The sequence below is a fragment of the Lutra lutra genome, chromosome 16 (genome assembly GCF_902655055.1).
Source record: "Lutra lutra chromosome 16, mLutLut1.2, whole genome shotgun sequence".
Classification (NCBI taxonomy): Eukaryota; Metazoa; Chordata; class Mammalia; order Carnivora; family Mustelidae; genus Lutra; species Lutra lutra.
In genome coordinates, this window is record NC_062293.1 from 37,740,619 (window position 1) to 37,762,032 (window position 21,414).

Below are 21,414 nucleotides of genomic sequence, written 5' to 3' on the forward strand. Positions count from 1 at the left end.
TAAAGATTGAGAAGCACCAGTCTAGATGATCTACAATCCTAGGATTATAGGTGAAGCTTTCTTTCAAATTCAAATGTTTCAAACTTTTTCTCTTCTCTTATTAAGAAATTCCATATTAACTAGTAATTACAATCCCTTATAAGCAAATTTATTATATTAAATACACTAAATAAACCTCAAGTAGTAGTCAATATTAAGTATTTAACAAAAGATGGGTCTGTGGTTAAGAATCTTTCAAACCTGTAGCCAGGTTACAAGTCCTTTTTCCATAAGCCAAATTGAGGCTTCACTAGCCAATTAAGTCAATGAAGATATGGGAACATCTGGGTCAAGACATTGCCACAATAATGTCTTCCAGAAAAAGCAGCAAACTTGTACACAAAAGAATTCCAGAAGTAAGGTCATCTGAAGGTGAAGTAGTAGAGGTATTTAGAGATTAACATCCTCCACTGTATGGCTGAGTGTCCCCTGCGTAAAAAAACCAACTATATATTCTTGACTCAACTACAGAAATTGTCCCAAGTTCAAAACCACAATAAGCAGCCTACCCCAAGGTAGACTGAGGGTTCTTTCATTGTTACAGTATCACATATGTAGAGGAGAAGACAGTCATTTAATTTGATGGTCATTTAATTTCAGGTGTTTGCCAAGAAAAAGTTCTTCAGACAGAATCTCTACTTTGAATCTTTCATTTAAAAGAAAATCTAAATATATCTACTGAAAGACTTAAATTGCCAAATAGTAAAAGGACAATACAGGAACCTTTGTTTCAGAAAATCCATTATCTAGAGAGAAAAAGAGGCTTACCTAAAAATTAGAAAAGATTAGTTAAAAAAAACAAACTGTGCTATGCTTGCATTTTCAGAGTAAATCCAAATTACAATTTTTTGGATGTGAAGAAGACTAACATTAATTCCAAATGTAAATGACTCAATGGATTTAAATATCATTCTCAACAGTAGCTGTATTTACGTCTTATTTCCTCCCATGTCTTGTACGTGTGGTAAAAAGACTCTCTGGATTCAACATTTACCCACATTTCAAGAAGCCAAAACCTCTCATTATAGAGCTACCTGTCCAATACAGTATTCACTAGCCAAATGCTGCTGTTGACCCTTTGAAATGTGAATAATCTAAATTAAGATGTAGTCAAAATACAAAAAGAAAAAAAAAAAAAAGATTTCAAAGTCTTAGTATGAAAAAGGCAATATGCAATATCTCAGTAATTTTATAATGATTATATGATAAAATACTGGGGGTATATTATATTAAGTAAAATGTATTATTAAAATTAATTTTACCTGCCTATGTTTTTAGGATTTTTTAATTTATTCATCTGACAGAGACAGAGAGAGAGAGAGTGCGTGCACACAATCAGGGGAGGCAGCAGGCAGAGGCAAAGGGAGAAGCAGGCTTCCTGCCAAGCCAGGAACCCGACGCAGGTCCCCGGGACCATGATCTGAGCCGAAGGCAGACACCCAACAAACTGAGCCACCCAGGTACTCCTACCTGCCTATGTTCTTTTAATGTGCCTACTACAAAATTTAAAATTACACATGTGGCTCACATTTGTGACCCATATTACATTTCTACTGGGCAGTGATATTCTAGACTATTACCAGAACATACGCACAATTAAAATGGAACTAGTCAAAAACTCTTCTAAGAAGACAGTCAAAATTCAGAATGACTTTTTTAGGCTCAAGATACTAAAGCCTTGAAAAAGCTCTACAACTTGATGACTTAATCATGAAAAATAACAGTTATCTATAAAGTTCTGGCAATTTTGGGGGCGCCTGGGTGGCTCAGTGGGTTAAGCCGCTGCCTTCGGCTCGGGTCATGATCTCAGGGTCCTGGGATCGAGTCCCGCATCGGGCTCTCTGCTCAGCAGGGAGCCTGCTTCCCTCTCTCTCTCTCTCTCTCTCTCTCTCTCTGCCTGCCTCTCCATCTGCTTGTGATCTCTCTGTCAAATAAATAAATAAAATCTTTAAAAAAAAAAAAAAAAGTTCTGGCAATTTTGTCATGCATTCATCACAACGCTGAAGTTAAAAACACTGAGAACTTATGGCCTTAAACTTCTAACCCACTAGGAGGTTAGTTATCAATTTTAGATGACAATTAGAAATTCAATCTTTGCTACAACTGCTTTTTCACAGAAAAACATTGGTTCCTATAGTCCCTACAATTTTCACACATTTTTCTTCCATATTTGTAAAATCAGTGCTTCCTTTTGGTCTATACTCTTCCTCCAGCCAAACAGTTACACATCTTTAGTCTAAAAATGTCCCATCCTTTACCACGTCTCCCACCCTCACCCACAAACTAAGCCCCTTCTTTAAATAAAAACCTAACTAATGCCAGATATCCTTCAAACAGCCCTGAGGGCATTTTCAACCTTGATATAATTTTTTTAAGTAAGATGATCAGAAACACAAATGGGAGTGTTGATGAAAACTAACAAAAAATGTTTGGATATTTTTGGTACTTAAATGTAAACAAGTGTTAAAGTCCTAAAACTAGGCATTTTTACTCTAATTCAAAATACTTTACCCCTTAAATAAGCTAAAGAGCCCATCTTGAATAGGATATTGTGACATATGAAAATTATATGAACTTCAAATTTCCATACCCATAAATGAAGTTTTACTGGAACACAACCATGTTTACTTATATATTGTCTATGGCTGCTTCAGTGCTACAAGGGCAGAGATAAGCAGTAATAAAAGAAATCATATGGCCCAAAAAGCCTAAAATATTTATGACTTGGCCTTTCACATAAAAAATTTACCAACCCAATATACAGAATCATCAAATCATCATCCACATGGATTCCTAAAAAAGGCCTTTCAAGAACAACCCATTTATTGGCCGGGGCGGGGGGGGTGGGGTGGGAGGTGGGGGGGGGTAGAATAGGGTGTGACAGCAATTAGGCAAGACCCCCTCCCCCAGTCCTACCTTGAACCAGATCAGTATCATTTTGACTTAACATATAGGGTGCTTCCACAAAGATAGCGTGTGAAAAGGCTCTAAGGCTAAATAAAAACATCTGAAAATCAAAAACTTTGGTTCAAATCAAGTATTTGCACCAAAAATTATACTGAAATATGATGCCAAGAAGGTTATGAAAGCTATTAAAAATGGGACTCTTAAGATGGTTAAGGTATAGAGCTCCCCCCTGTGTTATTAGGAGATTCATTCAAGGTCCTTTCAAATCTCTAAGATGAGTCATCTCTTAAAGATGAAAACACATTTTTAAAGATTTCTCTACCCTCGTCCTCCTGAAAAGTGGGTTTCTACCATTCTCACACACTGTCATAGTCTAATTAATAATGTACAGGACATAACTTCCTTATGAAGAAAATCACACCTACGATATACTATAAAACACAGCATTCCAAAAAAGCCAATTATCCAAAACATACTAACTGGAAAATTAAATATACCTGTTAGCTACTTTGTTTGGGATTCTGAGATGGGAAAGAGGCTATTAGGCAGAAAGTAAGCACCATGTCACTTTACATTGTTCACTTATATCCACATGATGGCAGGCTGCTCACTTTGATAATAAAGAGCATACAGTAATATATTTAAATGTTGAAAACTGACTTTGGCTATCAATCGAAAGACAATGTTCAGTGTTATAAAAGTTCATCAAATACGTTTAGGCTTTAATTTTGCCATAATATCAAAGTACCATACACTAAACACAGAGAAACACAAGTCAGTGATCAAATTCCTGGCTCACTTAAAGAAGTAACAGTGCTGTATGTAACTAGTTCTGTTGCTCAGGTCACCTCAGGGGACAGACAGTCCCTAAGGAGCAAAAGAGCAAACTGGCACTGATGTGTTATTAAGCATCAGTTAACAGGCCACTAACAATTTCAATTCCCAAGGAACACAAATTAATCCTTCAACACTGTGTATTTTACACATAAATTTGCAACCTGCAAACCTCAACTGAGGACAACAAATGTCAGTTATTTTTTCATTCTTGTTTTTAGGGCCAAAGTGCTAAATTTACAGATATATTTAAAAGTAATTTTATAACCAGCTTTCATAACATATGCCAAAATTAAATACCAAAACCTGATAGCAATGAGGAAAAGAAAAGCTGAATTAAAAAGTCATCTTTTCCATAGCTTAGTCTGAATAAAATACACAATGACAGGGGATATTGCACTAATTATTTCAATAATTATTTACTTAAGAAAGAAGACAAAAGTAGTTTACATAAAATCTTTCTCATTTGCCAACCCCACCTTTATATACTCTGCTATGGCCTCCTAATATTGTCCCTTCCCAAGGGGATTCAAGATTAAGGAATAGCCTCTCTGCACTCCAATCTAAAATTAACTTACCTTTTATGTTTTATATATAATATACTTGGATTCTCAGAGTCATCTTTTAAAGGAGTTTAGACTCTATAGCTCTGGCAGGAAAAACATAGTTAAGTGGTTTAATCACAACCATAAAAGGGGAATTTTCTCCACTGGTGTTTAATATACACCACAAAAACTAACTGCTAACATAGCCTATTCTGAGGTAATTAACCGACATCTTAAGACTGAAAAGAAATTTTGAATTTCTGCCTCCTTCTCTATAACATAATCTACATAAGCCTCTTAACTAAATCAGATGCTGGAATCAAACCAGCTAAGTAAAACAACAAAATTTTTTAAGTTAAAAAAAGAGAGAGAGAAGAAATGTAGGCACCTATACCTAAATACTTACCTTGATCCTGTCATAGGACCTCTTCCATCCTTGTCATATCCCCCACGCCCTCTACCTCCTCCCTGTGACCCGCCATATCCTCTATTATCTTCTCCATACCTACTCACATCACGACGGTCATCTACAAAAAAAAAAGAAAATAATAGATATGTGAATAAATATTATCATTTCTGATAAACGCTTCCTGTAACGTAAACTTAGTATGTTTGAGAATTATATGTGTCAAATTCCACTGTTATAGTCAGACAGCAAAATGGTGACATGGATATCACCAGCTGATGTGATGGTGATGAAGAACAGTTTGAGATACCAGTACAATATTAGGTACATAATCTTAATAATTAGATGAAAAGCATAACCCTAATCTACAATTTCTTCACCCCCAAAATTTCTTTTCTATTTCTTCACCTCAAAAATACTTAAATGTAAATCAAACGTGGACAAGAAGTAACTGCATTTTCAAACTGGACATATTCAGTGATTATATTCACTGAAGATATTCAGTGAATGAGCTTCCACATTTACTCATTCACTTATTCATTCATTCAATTATTCAACAAATATTTATTAAGCACTTACTATGAACCAGGACCTATACTAAGCAATGAGGGTATAAATGAGTAAAACAAGACTTGTGCCCTTGAAGCATTCACGTCCATGGCACAAACCAATTCCTAAGTTTCAGTAGTATATTCTAAGCGCTGTAAGACAACAAGTAAAAGAATGGCTGGTCCTTCTTAGATGAGATGAGAAAGCTAATACAGGATCATAATTTCCCTAAATCAAGTATACCACCACTATCAAAATAAGTGGTAGCAACAGCATTATCAAATGATCAGTTAAGTGACACAACAAAGAAATTCATGTCCTCAGTCATCAAAAAGCCACATGACCATTTGGGAGTCTAAGAAGTTCAGAAATAGAAATCTAATAAACTAGCTTTGATGGCCATAAGAGAGAAGCATGTATATTCAAGGTCACTCTAAATTTTTACAGTTGAAATCCTATGTAGGTCTTTTAATCCAAAATTCAATATACTTCTATGAGAGGAAAATAGAAAAAATAGGTCAATATACCATACCTTGTGTGTGGTGGCTGTAATTCTCCCTTTGTGAATGGTAGGACTGCTGATTTTGATTATAGGAATCATGCTGCTGACCATAATTTGACTGATCATCATATGAACCTTGATGTTGATCATAGCCTGACTGATGGTCATACGAATCTTGTTGACCATAGTCTGAGTGGTCATATGAAGGCGCTCTTCCACCTTGGCTAAACAGAAATCAAGAATTTGAAATTTTATAGAAGGATTAGGTTTCACTGTAGTAAACTGACTAAGACTGAAAGGCCAGACCAGGTAGACCCCAACCACATTTAATACTTCTTTCTTTTCTCTTTTCTTTCTCTTTTTAAGATTTATTTATTTGCGGGGCGCCTGGGTGGCTCAGTGGGTTATGCCTCTGCCTTCGGCTCAGGTCATGATCCCAGGGTCTTGGGATCAAGCCCCACATCGGGCTCTCTGTTCAGCAGGGAGCCTGCCTCCCCCTCTCTCTCTGCCTACTTGTGATCTCTGTCTGTCAAATAAATAAATGAAATCTTAAAAAAAAAAGAAAAGAAAATACAAGTTTAAAAAAAAAAAAAGATTTATCGGGCGCCTGGGTGGCTCAGTGGGTTGGGCCGCTGCCTTCGGCTCGGGTCATGATCTCAGGGTCCTGGGATCGAGTCCCGCATCGGGCTCTCTGCTCAGCCAAGAGCCTGCTTCCCTCTCTCTCTCTCTCTCTCTCTCTCTGTCTGCCTCTCTGCCTACTTGTGATCTCTGTCAAATAAATAAATAAAATATTTAAAAAAAAAATTAAAAAAAAAATAAAAAAATTTAAAAAAAAGATTTATTTATTTGCTAGAGGGAGAGAAAGAAGAGAGAGAAGAGAGAGGGAAGGGGGCAGAGGGAGAGAGAATCTCAAGCAGACTCCCCCAGTGAGCACAGAGCCCAACACAGGGCTCAGTCTCATGACCCTGAGATTATGACCTGAGCCAAAATCAAGAGTCAGACACTTAATTGACTGAGCCACCCAGACGGCCCTCATATCACTTCGTAGTACAAATCATTTAGTTATTTTATCTATAAAATCTCCTTATGAACAATGGAATGACTTTTAAATAATTCACTAGAACTGAAGAGGTGCCACATTATAAGAAAAACCACATGCTTCTTTGAAAACATTAGTGAAACAAAATATCATTATGGCTTTTACCATCTCCTTGAATTTAAAAAAATTAAAAGTGCCACAAAATAGAGTAATATGTCTCATTCTTTAACAAATATACCACAACCAGTGCTGAGTTCTTTTTTTTTTTTTTTTAAGGATTTATTTATTTGAGAGAGAGGGTGAATGAGCTGGCGGAGAGGAAGGAGGAGAAGCAGACTGCCCCTGAGCAGGCAGCCCAATGCAGGGCTCGTTCCCAGGACCCTGGGATCATGACTTGAGCCAAAGGCAGATGTGTAACCAACTGAGCCACCCAGGCACCGCAAGTGCTGAGTCCTTTTAATAGTTACATTAAAAGGCTCTCTATCACTTAATTTTAACACTGTTATCTCGTAATATTTTGGGTACCATTTTCTTCTAATTATCTTTGGAACCTATAGTACATTCTTTAAGTATCTTCAAAGATAAATTTCAGAAAACAGTAATAAGGGGCTCCTGGCTGGCTTACTCGGTGGAGCATGAGACTTTGATCTCAAGAGTTGTGGGTCTGAGCCCCACACTGGGGGTAGAGATTACTTAAAAAACAGAATCTTACCCAAAAAAAAGTAACAATACTAAATCGGACTTTTATTTTTATTTTAAGATTTTATTTATTTGACAGACAGAGATCACAAGTAGGCAGAGAGGCAGGCAGAGAGAGGAGGAAGCAGGTTCCATGCTGAGCAGAGAGCCCAACGTGAGGCTCGATCCCAGGACCCTGGGATCACGACCTGAGCTGAAGGCAGAAGCTTTAACCCACTGAGCCACCCAGGCACCCCTGTGATGCCATTTCTTATCTGAAACTAGTCTACCAAAAAATGAGATTGTTTTATTATCTCTGGCAATTCAAGAAGAAATTTCTAAGCAATAGGACTATTAATTACATGTTCTCAGAATGGGAATGTTGAAAGAACATTTAATTGGATTTGAGTTCTAATGTTTACTTTTTTAAAAAGGGAACAAAAAGTCTCATAACTCAATAGTGACATCTTATTCTGCATCAGGTGACCAGAGCAATGTAATAAAGATCAGTATGTTCCCCCAACATGAGTATTTTGATGTGAGAGACATGTTGATGTCTCACATCAACAGTCAGAACCTTAGTGCTTCACTTTAAAATTGTCAAAGAGAGGGAAAAAAAAAACTAGGGGCACCTAGGTGGCTCAGTCGATTAAGCATCTCAGGGTCATGGGATGGAGCCCCTGTTGCGGGCTCCATGCTCAGTGGGGAGTCTGCTTGAGATTGTCTCTCCCTCTTTCTGCTCCTCTCCCCACCTGCACACACGCACATGCATTCTGTCTCTCAAATAAGTAAATTTTTACAAATTTTAAAAATAATAAAAAATTAAAATTAAGTAAAATGGCTGTCAAACCAAATCTAACACTTTTCTTCTGCATTTATACCTCACTGATACCTGCATTTATATTTACTTTATATTTTTATATTTGTGTTTATTATTATATTTATATTTATACCTGCTTTATACCTCATTCCTCCAAAAATGAATCCTTGTAAAAGGATTCTTCTAACTTTAAAACTAACCAACAGGGCTTGGGGCACCTGGGTGGCTCAGTGGGTTAAAGCCTCTGCCTTTGGCTCAGGTCATGATCCCAGAGTCCTGGGATCCAGCCCCGCATCGGGCTCTCTGCTCAGTGGGGAGCCTGCTTCCTCCTCTCTCTGCCTGCCTCTGCCTACTTGATATCTCGGTCTCAAATAAATAAAATCTTAAAAAACAAAAACAAAAAAAAAAAAACCTAACCAACAGGGCTTGAAGAATTCATCTTTCTGATGTAACGTGCTTTCTGAAAATTATTCTCTACATGTGTACTCCACTTTTTCAAAACAGTCTCACATCTATAAGACTGACAATGTGACCTTACAAATCTTTCCCCAGTGCTTTTATTTAACTGAATTTCACTTAGAATATTTTTTTTCACTACAGAGAGAATACTTGTTGGGATCTCAGTTTTTGCCTGATTTTTTAGCTATGTAACTTAACAGGCTACAGAATCTTAATTTCTCTTTACCTCAACAAACTGGGGATAATTACTGACACTCATAATGGCTAAGGATCATTAGAGAATGCAAAAGTATTTCACAAAATGTAAAGCGCAATTTTAAAAAATTAAGTTGCTATTACTAAAATTAGTAACAAGAACAAGCTCCTCATATCTGAAACTTTAAAAAAAAAACTATAAAACCAAACAAAAATTTAAGAAAAAAAAAAAAGGCAAGCTATAAAACCCATGAACTTCTTGGTAAGTATTCACCCACCCATGTTAACAAGACAAATTTAGAGTATCTGAAATGTGTGGATAGGTTTTGGCACTCTTTAAGTATTTTTGTCCCCGAAAAGGTAATATATTAAAATGGCTAAAAAATAAAATGGAAATAAAAGAAAGCACTAAAAGTCTCTCCCAGTTTCTTATTTAATCTCACATATAAAGCAAAGGCCCAAATTTTTTTTTTAACATTTAAATCATGTGCTTTAGGGCACCTGGGTAGCTCAGTCGGTTAAGCATCTGTCTTCAGCTCAGGTCATGATCCCAGGGTCCTGGGATCAAGTACCAAATTATGCTCCCTACTCAGCAGGGAGTCTACTTCTTCCTCTGCCCCTCCCACTGCTCATGCTAGCTCACTTGCTCTCTCTCTCCCAAATAAATAAAATCTTTAAAAATAATGTGTATTCATAAACAGCTAAATAGCAATATTACAAATAACACATAGGAATCAAATGACAATGCAGACAATTTCCATATTCTTCTTAACAAAGAACTGTGAAAATCATACTTCAAAACTTTTCTGGAAAAAAAAAAAAAAAAGTAAAGCTAGTTTGATGGTGAAGTCTATTTAATACCCAAAGTGTTATTTCCACTACCCAACACAGTATCAGTATCAGTGCTTTTATTGTTTTCCTTACCCTCCTGATGATTCCGTGTTTTGCTGTCCCTGGTTATTATAAGGCTGCTGGCCATATGAGCTCTGCTTTTGATTCTCATAACCACTGTAGGATTGTGAATAACCTAAAGATTGAATGGATATACCATTTAGTAAATGCTTTGATTTTTTAATTTCTAAAATAGCAAATTTAACAAACCAGTCCAACCTGATTGGCTTTGTCCATAGCCAGAGTAGCTGCCATAATTCTGTCCGTATGAGGAATCAGTAGTTTGTCCATAGCCAGAATAGCTCTGAAATTTAGGTAAATACAAGTTTCATCACCTACTTAAGATAAAAATAATTATTTACAAAAAGCACAATTTATATTTTAACCTACTTGTGGTGCTTGTCCATAAGCTTGGTTCCCTTGATTTCCATAGGAAGAATAACTGTAAAAGAAAAATGTAGTTCTTGAAAGAGATGTGTTAGAATTTAAAAGCTTAAAAAAAAAACCATCTTCAGTTTCAACTTTCAACTCCGCACAAGCCTCTCTTCTGAAAAACTGCCGATCTGCCTGTCTCTTAGAGTCTAAATTGAAAGGTGAAGACCAAAGACTATTAAGACATAAATGAATCACTCCCAGACTCTTGAATACTAAGCAAGCACCAAAAGTTTAGCTTTGACAGTCTCACACAAATACAATTTCAATAGAACCAGAAAATCTCAAGGGAATTATACTCAGGTGTGGAGAGTGACTACACAGAACTAAAACCCATGATTTTTAAAAATCCAAGACAGAAAATTAACTGTTTAAGTCAGCACTTTAATCAAATTAGCTGTTTGACAGATTAATTTCTTCCTACCATCTGCCTTAAATCTGCCTTTAATATATTGTACCCCCAGTAACACAGCACAGCCTGGCATATAGTTTGTCGACTGAATAAAGGTACCTTCCTCAGATCTGAACTTTCATTTGATAGCATGCAAATTCTAACAAGTCAGAAACAAACTTTCTGAATATATGCCCCCCAAAATACTTGAAAAGAAAACCTTTTTATTATTCTAAAGCTATCAAGTGCTAACAGAATTTAACTTTATAAAACATATTTCACTGAATAAACATTTGCTTGTTACCTATTGTGAAGTTAGCACTACACTGTAAGAATAGAAAAGTCAAACCAGTTTTGTATTCATGAAGCTTAAAATCTGAAGACAGAAGATACTGGAGATGCTATTCTGTATATCTCACACTGAGCTCCAAAATATTTATAGTGTAAGTTGAAGGCTGTGTTTCTGGCAATTACGAGAACCCTATTGTATGTATACAGTCACATAAAATCAGACTTTTCTTTTTATCGTAAGCATGGTAAGGAGTCTTTTGAAAATGCTAAACATTTCTATTATAGTGCTTAAAGAAAATCTGCTCTGAAAAAAAAAATCGCATATTATATACAAGCAAAAACTGAAATGCTTTCTCTAAGAACCTGTTATATCGTTCAATTGTCTAAATCCTTTTAATAGTTTCATCTTACAAATTTCTTAAAGAAAGTATGCTTTAAAATACCTATGAGATTTGTTTTAATCTCTAGGGGGCATCTGTATTTACTGATTCAAGCAGACTTTTTAAAAAAAGGAAAAAATGTTTCAGTACATATGTACACAGGCCTTTCCCCCTTGACAAGCTAATATTTAACTTTAAAAAATCCACATACCAAATCTCAAAAGGAACACTTGACTAAATTCATCTTTTCCCTCAGTTCTACTCTTACATGGTGTTAGTAAAACGTACGTATACTTTACCTTTGCTGCTCACCCCCAGACTGACCGTAAGTTCCAGAATCTAAAACACATAAAAAGAATTTTAAATCTTATTTAAAATTATGATTCCCTCAAAAGCTGACTTTAGCTTTTACAGATGAAATCTGATAAGAAAATGTAATAAAACTACCTACAGAAAGAAAACTACTTAAAATTACTGTGTAAGGATTTGCTTACAGTAACTACATCTTTGAAAAACAACTAATCTATAAATAGCTCCTAATGGTCACAAGAACCAAGTAAACCAGTATAAAACAATCAGTGAAAAATCCATCCTTTTAACAAGAACTCAAGTTATCTTTATACACAAAAAGGCATCTACTGAAACTAATCGAGACTAAAAAGGGGGAAAGACACACACTCGGACAAGATAAATCCCCAGGATTACACTGACTTGTAAATCCTCACCAGCCCAACATACACATCATTTCCCTGTACTGGACTGCTCTGGCTGTCAGCAGCAACAACTAGATTGCTGAAGATTTTGGTAAAAGCAGTTAAGTTAGTTGTTAATCTCCAACTTTACTAAGGTTTCAGGGACTTGGCCAATTGGTATACCAACTCAGCAATACCTACTTCCAGTTTCCTTTTTGGCAATAAAAACTACAAAGGAAGACACGAATTAAATAATGTAAAAAAAAACTTTTTCTGAATTATGAGCTTTTCTCGGTATCTCAAAACATCAGTTGTATCAAAAACTTTTAAAGAGGCCCTATCCTTTGGGTTTTTGGAGTCAAATGAATGACCTAAGTTTATTAGTGATGAATACGAGCAATTTATATGAAATGTTCTTTCAAACTGCAAAAAATAACTCCATCTGAAACTGCTGTCCACTAACCCCAATCTCATCCAACATGAAACAAAATCATTTGCTGTCCAACAATTCTTCTGAAAACCCACCAGAAATCAAATCAGTGACATCTGCATTCAATTCACATAAAGCTACAATATGAAAACACTGCCATTGCAAGTAGATGACATGAGCTTCGCCACTTTTTTGCAGCAGAGATCTACAATCAGACTAAACAAGATTTTTTAAAATCCTTAATTGTAAGAATATTGATTAAAATCCTAACTACTTCTATGAATGTGAAGAACATAAGGCTGAAACGAAGAAAAAATTGTATCACCACCACACCCATGATAAAATGACCATAGATTTATCACTAATAACCAAATATGAAAAGCACATAGAATCTAATTGGACCATAAACAAATTAGACACAACTACCAAATGAGAAAGAAAATTCGCTTCAACTAAATCAGAAACTGAAAAGGATTATGAAGTGTGGGGGGGCATGTATGAGTAAAACTTAAGGTACCCTGGTGATAAATGAAGCTTTAGCTTCAATTATACTCCAAGGCATGGATTGGGGGGGGGGGGGGTTTCTCCCACTGAGGATGGAGTTCAAGACCTGTTTATCTCCCTTTCACTCAAAATTATATAAGTATACAGCATATAGGTCATGTGACCCTGGCTCAAATCTAAGTATAAGAGTCCATAATTTAACCCAGTCACTTTGGTCCTCTGAAATTTTAAATCTGACTTCCTTCATTGGCTGACTTTAAAACTGTAGAAGATATACTGACCAGTTAGTATGGCCCTTATATTCATTAGAGAAGTTGAGTTTGTAAATGCTATTTATGGCATTTCAAACTACTGCTAATTAGGAGTACTCGACACTTGAGCCTTGTGTCTGAATCCATGATTTAGAAATGTTTTCATTTCCAAGTGTATAGTGTTTTGATTCTGTTTTCTAATTATATTCCATTGCAGCCAGAAAAGGTATTTTCTCTATTATTCCTGGTACTTACTAGGATTTGCTGTTTCTCGCTTTTCCCCTTGGTAAGTATTCTACTTGCACAAATGTCCCTTATGAGCTTGAAAAGAACTACATATCCCCTAAATGTTGAGTGAACTCTCTAACTCTAGATGATACTTGTTGGTTATACCATTCATACTCTTAACATTTGGTCTGCCCCATCTATTAATTACACAGAAAGATATGCTTAAAAAAAAACTCCATTTGACCAGGCTTGTCATTTATATTTTGTTGGTTTCTATATTCTGAGGCTATATCGTTAGGCACATAAAAGTACAGGTTTAGGGACGCCTGGGTGGCTCAGTTGGTTAAGCAGCTGCCTTCGGCTCAGGTCATGATCCCAGCGTCCTGGGATGGAGTCCCACATTGGGCTCCTTGCTTATCAGGGAGCCTGCTTCTCCCTCTGCCTCTGCCCGCCATTCTGTCTGCCTGTGCTCGCTCGCTCTCCCTCTCTCTCTCTGACAAATAAATAAATAAAATCTTAAAAAAAAAAAAAAAAGTACAGGTTTATATATCCGTGATGAATCCTCTTTTAACATTATATCATTATTAAAAAGGTCCAACTTTATTTTGACTAGTAACATAACAAAACAATCTTCCTTTTGGTTGTTGATTGTCTGGTTTATCTTTTTCTATCTCGGTACTTCCAACATCTCTTAATCTTATGTTTTAGGTATAACATTTCTGAACAATTTTTTTCCCAATATGAAACTCTTTGAATTGGCATTTTCTTATTTCTACTACTACTTTTCATTTATTCCTATGTGCTTTATTAGATTTCTCTACTTACTAGGATTTTCTTTTTCCTTTTTTTTTTTTTTTTTAAGATTTTATTTATTTGACAGAGATCACAAGCAGATGGAGAGGCAGGCAGAGAGAGAGAGAGAGAGAGAGAAGCAGGCTCCCCGCTGAGCAGAGAGCCCGATGCGGGACTCAATCCCAGGACTCCGAGATCATGACCTGAGCTGAAGGCAGCGGCTTAACCCACTGAGCCACGCAGGCGCCCCTTCTTTTTCCTTTTAACTCCTTTCCTACCTCCTACTAGATTTTCTTTACTCTTTTCCCATATTGCCTTAGAAGTTAAACATTCAATTTTTCTTCTTTTTGCTTCCCTTTTAACTTCCAAATGTAATCACTTTAATCTTCAATATTCCATACTATTAATAATATCTGCCTTTTATTTACTGTGTTTGCTCCTTCTACTGTTTTTTTTGCATTCTACTTCTCCTTTCTGGATTTACTTTATTTTAGTTCTTTTGGCAAAGGCCTGAAAGTGGTACTCTTAGTCTTTAGACTAATGATCATTTCATTATTTTTCAACTTCTTAGAACTTTTAAGTCTACCAAACTTAACCGTTTCCTATTTTCTTCTGGTAGGTAATTGGGATTTCATAACCTACAGTTTCACATCAATGTATCTAGGTATGAATTGATTTTTATGTCTGTTTCAAACTACTGCTTTTTGACCCAAAATATTTACCAAGTTTGGAAAAATCTCAACTGTAATATTGATCCCATTTTCTTAGGAGACATTACATACATACTATAAGTATGATAGGACTTCTCCATCTGTTTCTAAACCTTATTTTTCATCTCCTGAACTGAACTGTGAGTAACTATATGTCTTCCACTTCACTAATTATTTCTTCTGCTAAGTCCACAATTCAACTTAACCACTGTTTCTATTTCATACTAGGTTCTTTTTAAAGCTATATGGTCTTTCTTCATAACATCTTGGGTCTTAGGGTTGATTCCTTCCTTTAGGTTTTTAGTAATGTCGAACTTACTTGCTTTCAGATTAACTATTAGGGTTCTAACCCCATTTGCCATAAATTCTCATTTTGGTGAACTGTTTCCTCAAGTTCTACAACTTTTTAATGTGAATCTACCTTTTGCAAGGTTTATTTTTTCTAGAAGATTCCTGTGACCTAGTCTGTGAAATTTCCCCCCAGAAAAGATTTTTCATTTCTACCAGGAGCCCCAAGGTTATTACAGGCGCAGAACCAATTTTTATGTTAATTTCTTGGCTTAAGTTTTCCTGGACTCCCCATTAACTAGCCCAAATGTACACCCAAATTGTATGAAGCATAGTTCCCAGGTTACAAATTCTCAGAACTTTTTTACTCAGGACCCAAGCTTCCTTGTTATCTGTTATGCTGATACAAAGGATTTTTCCTAGTTCACTCTTTCACTGAAGACAATCTTTTAAACATCTAGATTTTATGTAAGGTCTCAGTTCCCATTATCTGGCTCTAATAGTCTCAAGGCTTCATTTCCTTGGGTACTTGGGTAATAAAACCCAAGTCTCAGAACACCTGGGTGGCTCAGTCAGTTAAGTGTGTGCCTTCAGCTGAGGGCCTTGATCCTGGAGTCCTGGGAATAAGACCCGTCAAGTTCCCTACTCAGCAGAGGGCCTATTTCTCCCTCTCCCTTCCTCCTTGTGCTCACTCTCTCAAATAAAATCTTAAAAAACAAACAAAAACCCCAAGTCTCTAAATGATGAGACATCCACCTCTTCAGGGCAACTGTCAAGCTAGCTCTATGCTGGCTTCTACTTCATTTCTGGCAGTTAGGTCTTCCCTTCCCTCTTTTTTAAATAAATTCTTGCATTTCTGATGTTTGTAGATGGAAGATTTGAATTTATTTTGGTCTGCCATACTGCCAAAATGAGAACTACCTTAAGTTTAATTTTTGTATGTATAACTGATATTAGATTTGATTCTAAAAGTGTCAGATAATTCACATTTGTAAACATATGAATTTGACTTACAATATTTATAATTTTTACTTATTTATTGACTATGTAAGCACTTTTATTTTATTAGGTTTGTAAGTCTGCTGTCAGGCATCTGGAGTGGTTGAGTTTGGAATGTTTAAGCATTTAACTAAAGTTAATGCAATTAGCTGTTTACGGGGAGTTTACTGTTACATTTATTAACTGAAACATTCACCAAAAAAAAAAAAAGTCAAAAGCATAATACTTATTTTTACATAAGTCAAAATATCTGTATACACATTTTACAAAATGTATAAATACTATATAACACTAAGCAGAACTTAAAGATTCTCGCTTTAATGGACATAAAATTTAGAAACAATCAAATAAGGTCCTTTTCACATGTGAAAGCCAATCTTGATATTTAAAAAACTTAATTTACAAAGTGACAAATTAATCTAGTGTCTTGGTACTTCAAAGATCAGTACTAATGGATAAATGAGCTCACACACTAATATGACAGCTGAAAATCCTGGATTTTACAAATGGTAACCTCTAAAATTTAATCTTCCATAAAAACTATGCAGTCCTATTAAAAACAGCCATTGTTTTACACCAACAAAGATGTTAAAAATCAACACATGCCAATAGTTTTTAATGTCCACTGAAACGGTAAATTTCCCCATGAGGGTAGGAGAATCTTTTCTTTTTTTTTTTTTTTTAAAACCATGGATGGGTAACACATCTCCTAAGGATAAACTTCTACATACTTCTGTGGAGCTTTACCAGACTTCATTCCAAATTATGTACCTGGTAAAAGATGTACCAATGTCTACTTGGAATAAGAAACTTTTTTTTTTCTTGGAGCAAGGATTAAATATTTAAAGAGAGAAATCCTGTGCAATTAAAAGCCTCTTTCATCAGGTAGGTGCCCTGTCCTACAAAAACTCAATACTCAGACTTAATATTAAGGTTAATCTAAGGAATATTAGTTATTCTCCTGTCCAGCCAGTCCTGTTAATTTGGCCTCATCTCAGCCTGCTACTTGCTTTTTGTCACAGATTTCCATCCTTCCACAAGACTGGATGGGGGGTGGGGGCGGGGGGGGGGGGGGGTGTTGTTTGCGTTTTTGTTTTTTTTTTAATACCAACAGGTCCGCCCTTAAAAAATGTAGAAGACTGTGCCAGGAATCCCTTTGATCCCCATCATATGGCTTCAAGGAAATGTTCTGCTTTTCCACATGAAATGTGATCTCTCATGATGTTTTCTAGCAAGTGGATAGCTGGGTCTTTGCAGCCTGGAAGGTACCCACAACAGAGAGGACCTTGTGTGTTAGCTAGGACTGCTAAATCTAGGAAACATTCGTGTTCCAGACTTTATGTTCGGGTTTATTAGCAGGACCTAAACTGACCTAAAGAGATCGATGCCTTTTTTTTTTTTTTTTTTAACTCTTCCACACCGGGGGGGGGGGGGGGGGGGTTGTCTACCACTTTAAATGTTTCGTGTAAGATTGCCTTTCCTTTGGCCTGTGTGCTTTAAGGTAAATGACACATGTACCTACAGGACTCTATCCAGACCAGAAAAGGCTCACTTGCAGGGCTCTTATAGGAGATAAATAACTGGAGAAGGGAGAAAAATAAGAGGGTGAGGAGGAAGCTGAATTACATGCTAACACCCCCACTCGAATCCGGGTGGTTACGGTAGAGGGAATGACGGTAAGTAGGATTTTGTGCAAGGCAACGTCCTTTGAAAGGGCTCCCAGAGCGTCAAGACCCCCACCTGATGAATGGGTGAGTCAGGAAGGCCCAGCTCCACTTCACAGATGGGGAAACTGAGGTACGAGGCGGCGAGATGACTGGCCCGAGGCCTCGCTGAAAGATCTGAGGCGGAGCGGAGAACCAGAAGCACCGATTCTCTCAGGCGGATGCTCTAATCACGGGCTTCCCCCCGCCCCCGTGATGGCGTAGTCGGCCTCCGCCCCCCCAACTCACACACCCTCCCCGGGAGCCGCACGTCTCCTCAGGTTCCAAGGACAGGGTCAAAAGGGGGGGGCCCGAAGCGCTCCCGCGGAGATTTGCAGTCGGAGAGCGTTGGGAGCGTGCGTCCCTTCAGTCCAACATGGCGGCGGCCACGGCCGCCCCCCCACCCCAAGCCTCCCTCAGGGCCGGAGGCTCTCCCTCAGGGCCCTCTGGTGGGCGGGAAAACGGCCCAACCCCGCCAGGCCCCTTCTCGTCGCTGCCGCTGCTCACTGAAGGAGTCACCTACCCGACATGACTAACGGCCGCAGCGCGGAGCCCCCAGAGCCCGCCGACAACAAGGAATACGAGAGCCAGGCGGCGCGGCGGCCGAAGCTGTACTGAACGCGGCGCGGCGGGCTGAGCCCGACTGCGGGGCCTCCGCGGCCAATCAGAGGACAGTGGACGGTACCACCATGCCAGCGCGCGAGGGGCGGCTCTGTACGAGTACCGGCCTCTGAACCCTGAGGTCTTCAGAAACCCTCTCTGTTCTCCCCTCCGCGGGCGGTACCATTATTGAGAGGGAATCGAGAGGAGAAAGTACCAATGCAGCCATTAGCATGGGGGAGGAGGCTGAGCCTACTTTCTCCGTCCCAATTAGAGTCCTGTTTCTGACTTTTATAGCATCTGACAGAATTCGAGGTTAGGAAGCGAAAGAGGGGAGGGGTTATAAACACAGACTATTTGGTTAGAAAAGGCCTTTCTTCCCGTGAACTTTCGAGTGGTATGCCCTAGTTCGCTCAGCTTTGGTTGCAGACAGCTGGAGCCACCTGGGGGCGTTGGGTGTCGGCGAGCTCGGGGACGAAAGTCGTGATCGCCTCCCGGTCTAACTACCTTGTCAAGTAAAACATAGACTACAAGGTGATACTGAAACAAACGTCTGCATTAAAACGAAACCACACGCAAACCCGGCCTTGAGAATATAGTGGGTGGGAGGTCGAGCTTTAGATTTCAGTGCTGTTGTAATGGCCAACTCTAATTATCAGGCACCTTACATCATCTCATTTAATTCTCACAACACAATGATGAAATATTATCCCGACGTTACGGGCGTGATTATTCACTTGCCCTAGGTCGCACAGCTAGTACATGGTCAACGTGGAATTCGAATCCTAGAAACCAGACACTATTGTCTGTGGGTTTAACCATTGTGCAGCATTGCCTAGTGTGGGATGGAGCTCTGGAGTATGAAATGAGGCCTGAAAGCTCAGAGAGCACACAAGGACCTTCCCCCCACCCCCGAGGGCGACGCAACACCTGAGTCAAGCCAGAGGCAATGAGCGGAAGCAAACCAAGTGAAGTGGGGTAAAGGGCTTTCAACTAGCTGTAAAACAAGTAATTCTGTATGTTTGGAGTTTACCCTCCAGGGGAGAATGGTAGATGAGGCCAGAAAAGTAGAATGCTAAATAATCCATACCTTGCAAAATACAGTGCATTAGGATTTGTGCTTTATCTTGAGGGCACTGGGAAGCCAGAGGATTTTAAAGGAAGGTCAGTCACATTTGCATCTTGAGGCTGCAGTATGAAAAATGTATGGAGATGAAAGGTGCCTAAAGGCAGGGAGACCAATTGGGTGGCCGATGCAATCATTCTGGTGAGAGATCACCATGGCCTGGTCTTAGGTTTTAGCTGTGGAGATGGAATAAGTGAAGAGAGCCTTGAAATAGTTGCATAGTAGACTGGACAAGATCTGGTGACCAGTTTGGGAGGGAGGAGCTAGGGGAGAGTGAGAAGTGAATTCTGAGTTTCCCACTTAGAGGGGTGGTCAGATAGTGGTACCATTCACTGTGGTAGGGAAGAGGAGGAAGAGCAAGTTGGGGGTGGAGGTAGAGGGATAAGTTCAGAATTAACACCTTTGGGTCAGAACAAAGACATGAGGTCATCTCTCTTCATTATACGATATTGAGGGTCACAGAGCTCTCTGGATAAGTCCAAACAGGCAAGGTTAAAGGAATAAAAATTCCTTCATGACTAAAAATGATTCAGCCAATCAGCATGTACATTGAGAAAGGTAACCCAGAAGAGGAGACAATAGACATGTGCAATCGCAGGAAAGAATTGGGTTAGGGATGGGGAAAACTTCTAGATTGTTCCTCCTCTTTATTCATTTATTTATTTATTTATTTTACAATTGGGTGTTCTTTTTTTTTTTTTTTTTTCATTTATTTGACAGACAGAGATCACAAGTAGGCAGAGAGGCAGACAGAGAGAGAGAGAGGAGAAAGCAGGCTCCCTGCCGAGCAGAGAGCCCGATGCAGGGCTCGATCCCAGGACTCTGAGATCATGACCTGAGCCGAAGGCAGAGGCTTTAACCCACTCAGCCACCCAGGCGCCCCATCTTTTTTTTTTTTTTTTTTAAGATGGAATGCAGAAAGTGTTGCTCATCATTGCTCCCTGAAGTTTGTACCTTCAATTCATTCATTCATGCATGCATGCATTCTTCACTCCACTGCCATCTTCTGAGGTCTACTGGATGTCAGGCCCTGGAAGATCTGGAGGTAGAGAAAGAGGAAGCACCATAGCCACTGCCCTCCAGGAGCTGTAGTCTCATAAAAGGGACAGTACAAACCTTTAATTCCAATAACTATGGAATGTGCTAGAATCAGAGGATGCAGAGGGTGCTCTGAAAATAGTGTAAGAGCATCTAATCCTCAGGAAGGGTGGACAGGGTATTAAGGAAGGCTTTGTGAAGGAGATACCTTCTAAACTACATTTTGAAGAAAAAGCAGGAATTAGGCCCCGGATGTATATCAGGAACAGCATGCTCCAGGCAGAAAGGGCTGTATTTGCAAAGACTACAAGAGAGCCAAGTGCCGGGAATTGGAAGTAGTTCTGGCTGGCGACTCTGTGCATGTGCAGGGGTGGACAGTGGTGATAAATGATGAGTGAAAGAAGTACACAGAGGCCACATCTTAAAGAGCCTTGTGTGCCTGGCAGCGGGGTTGGATACTAAATCAAAATCAATAGGGAAGGGGCGCCTGGCTTGCTCAATCCAAAGAGCATGGGGCTCTTGGCCTTGGGTGGTGGGCTCAAGCCCCATGCTGGGGGTAGAGATTACTTAAAAAATAAAATCCTAAAAAAAAAAAAAAAAAAAAAAACCAAAAAACCAATATGGAACTTCTGAGGAATCTAATCAAAGGAGTGACATTTAATTTTTTATATTCATTATTTCTTTTAATATTCTGG

General features: G+C 38.4%; 1 protein-coding gene across 2 annotated transcripts in view; it reads right to left on the bottom strand.

The window, feature by feature from the left end:
- The window catches only part of TAF15 (TATA-box binding protein associated factor 15), a 29,575-nt gene extending 10,985 nt beyond the window's left edge, over positions 1 to 18,590 (bottom strand). For both annotated transcript variants that reach the window (XM_047707244.1, XM_047707243.1), the window contains exons 1-7: positions 18,479 to 18,590; positions 11,658 to 11,697; positions 10,255 to 10,306; positions 10,084 to 10,168; positions 9,898 to 10,000; positions 5,813 to 6,006; positions 4,732 to 4,852 (exon numbers count right to left, since the gene is read on the bottom strand). In XM_047707244.1, the coding sequence (XP_047563200.1) occupies positions 4,732 to 4,852; positions 5,813 to 6,006; positions 9,898 to 10,000; positions 10,084 to 10,168; positions 10,255 to 10,306; positions 11,658 to 11,697; positions 18,479 to 18,485 (602 nt within the window). In that variant the 5' untranslated portion in view covers positions 18,486 to 18,590. The remainder of the gene's footprint in view (positions 1 to 4,731; positions 4,853 to 5,812; positions 6,007 to 9,897; positions 10,001 to 10,083; positions 10,169 to 10,254; positions 10,307 to 11,657; positions 11,698 to 18,478) is intronic.
- Positions 18,591 to 21,414: the final 2,824 nt, after the last annotated feature.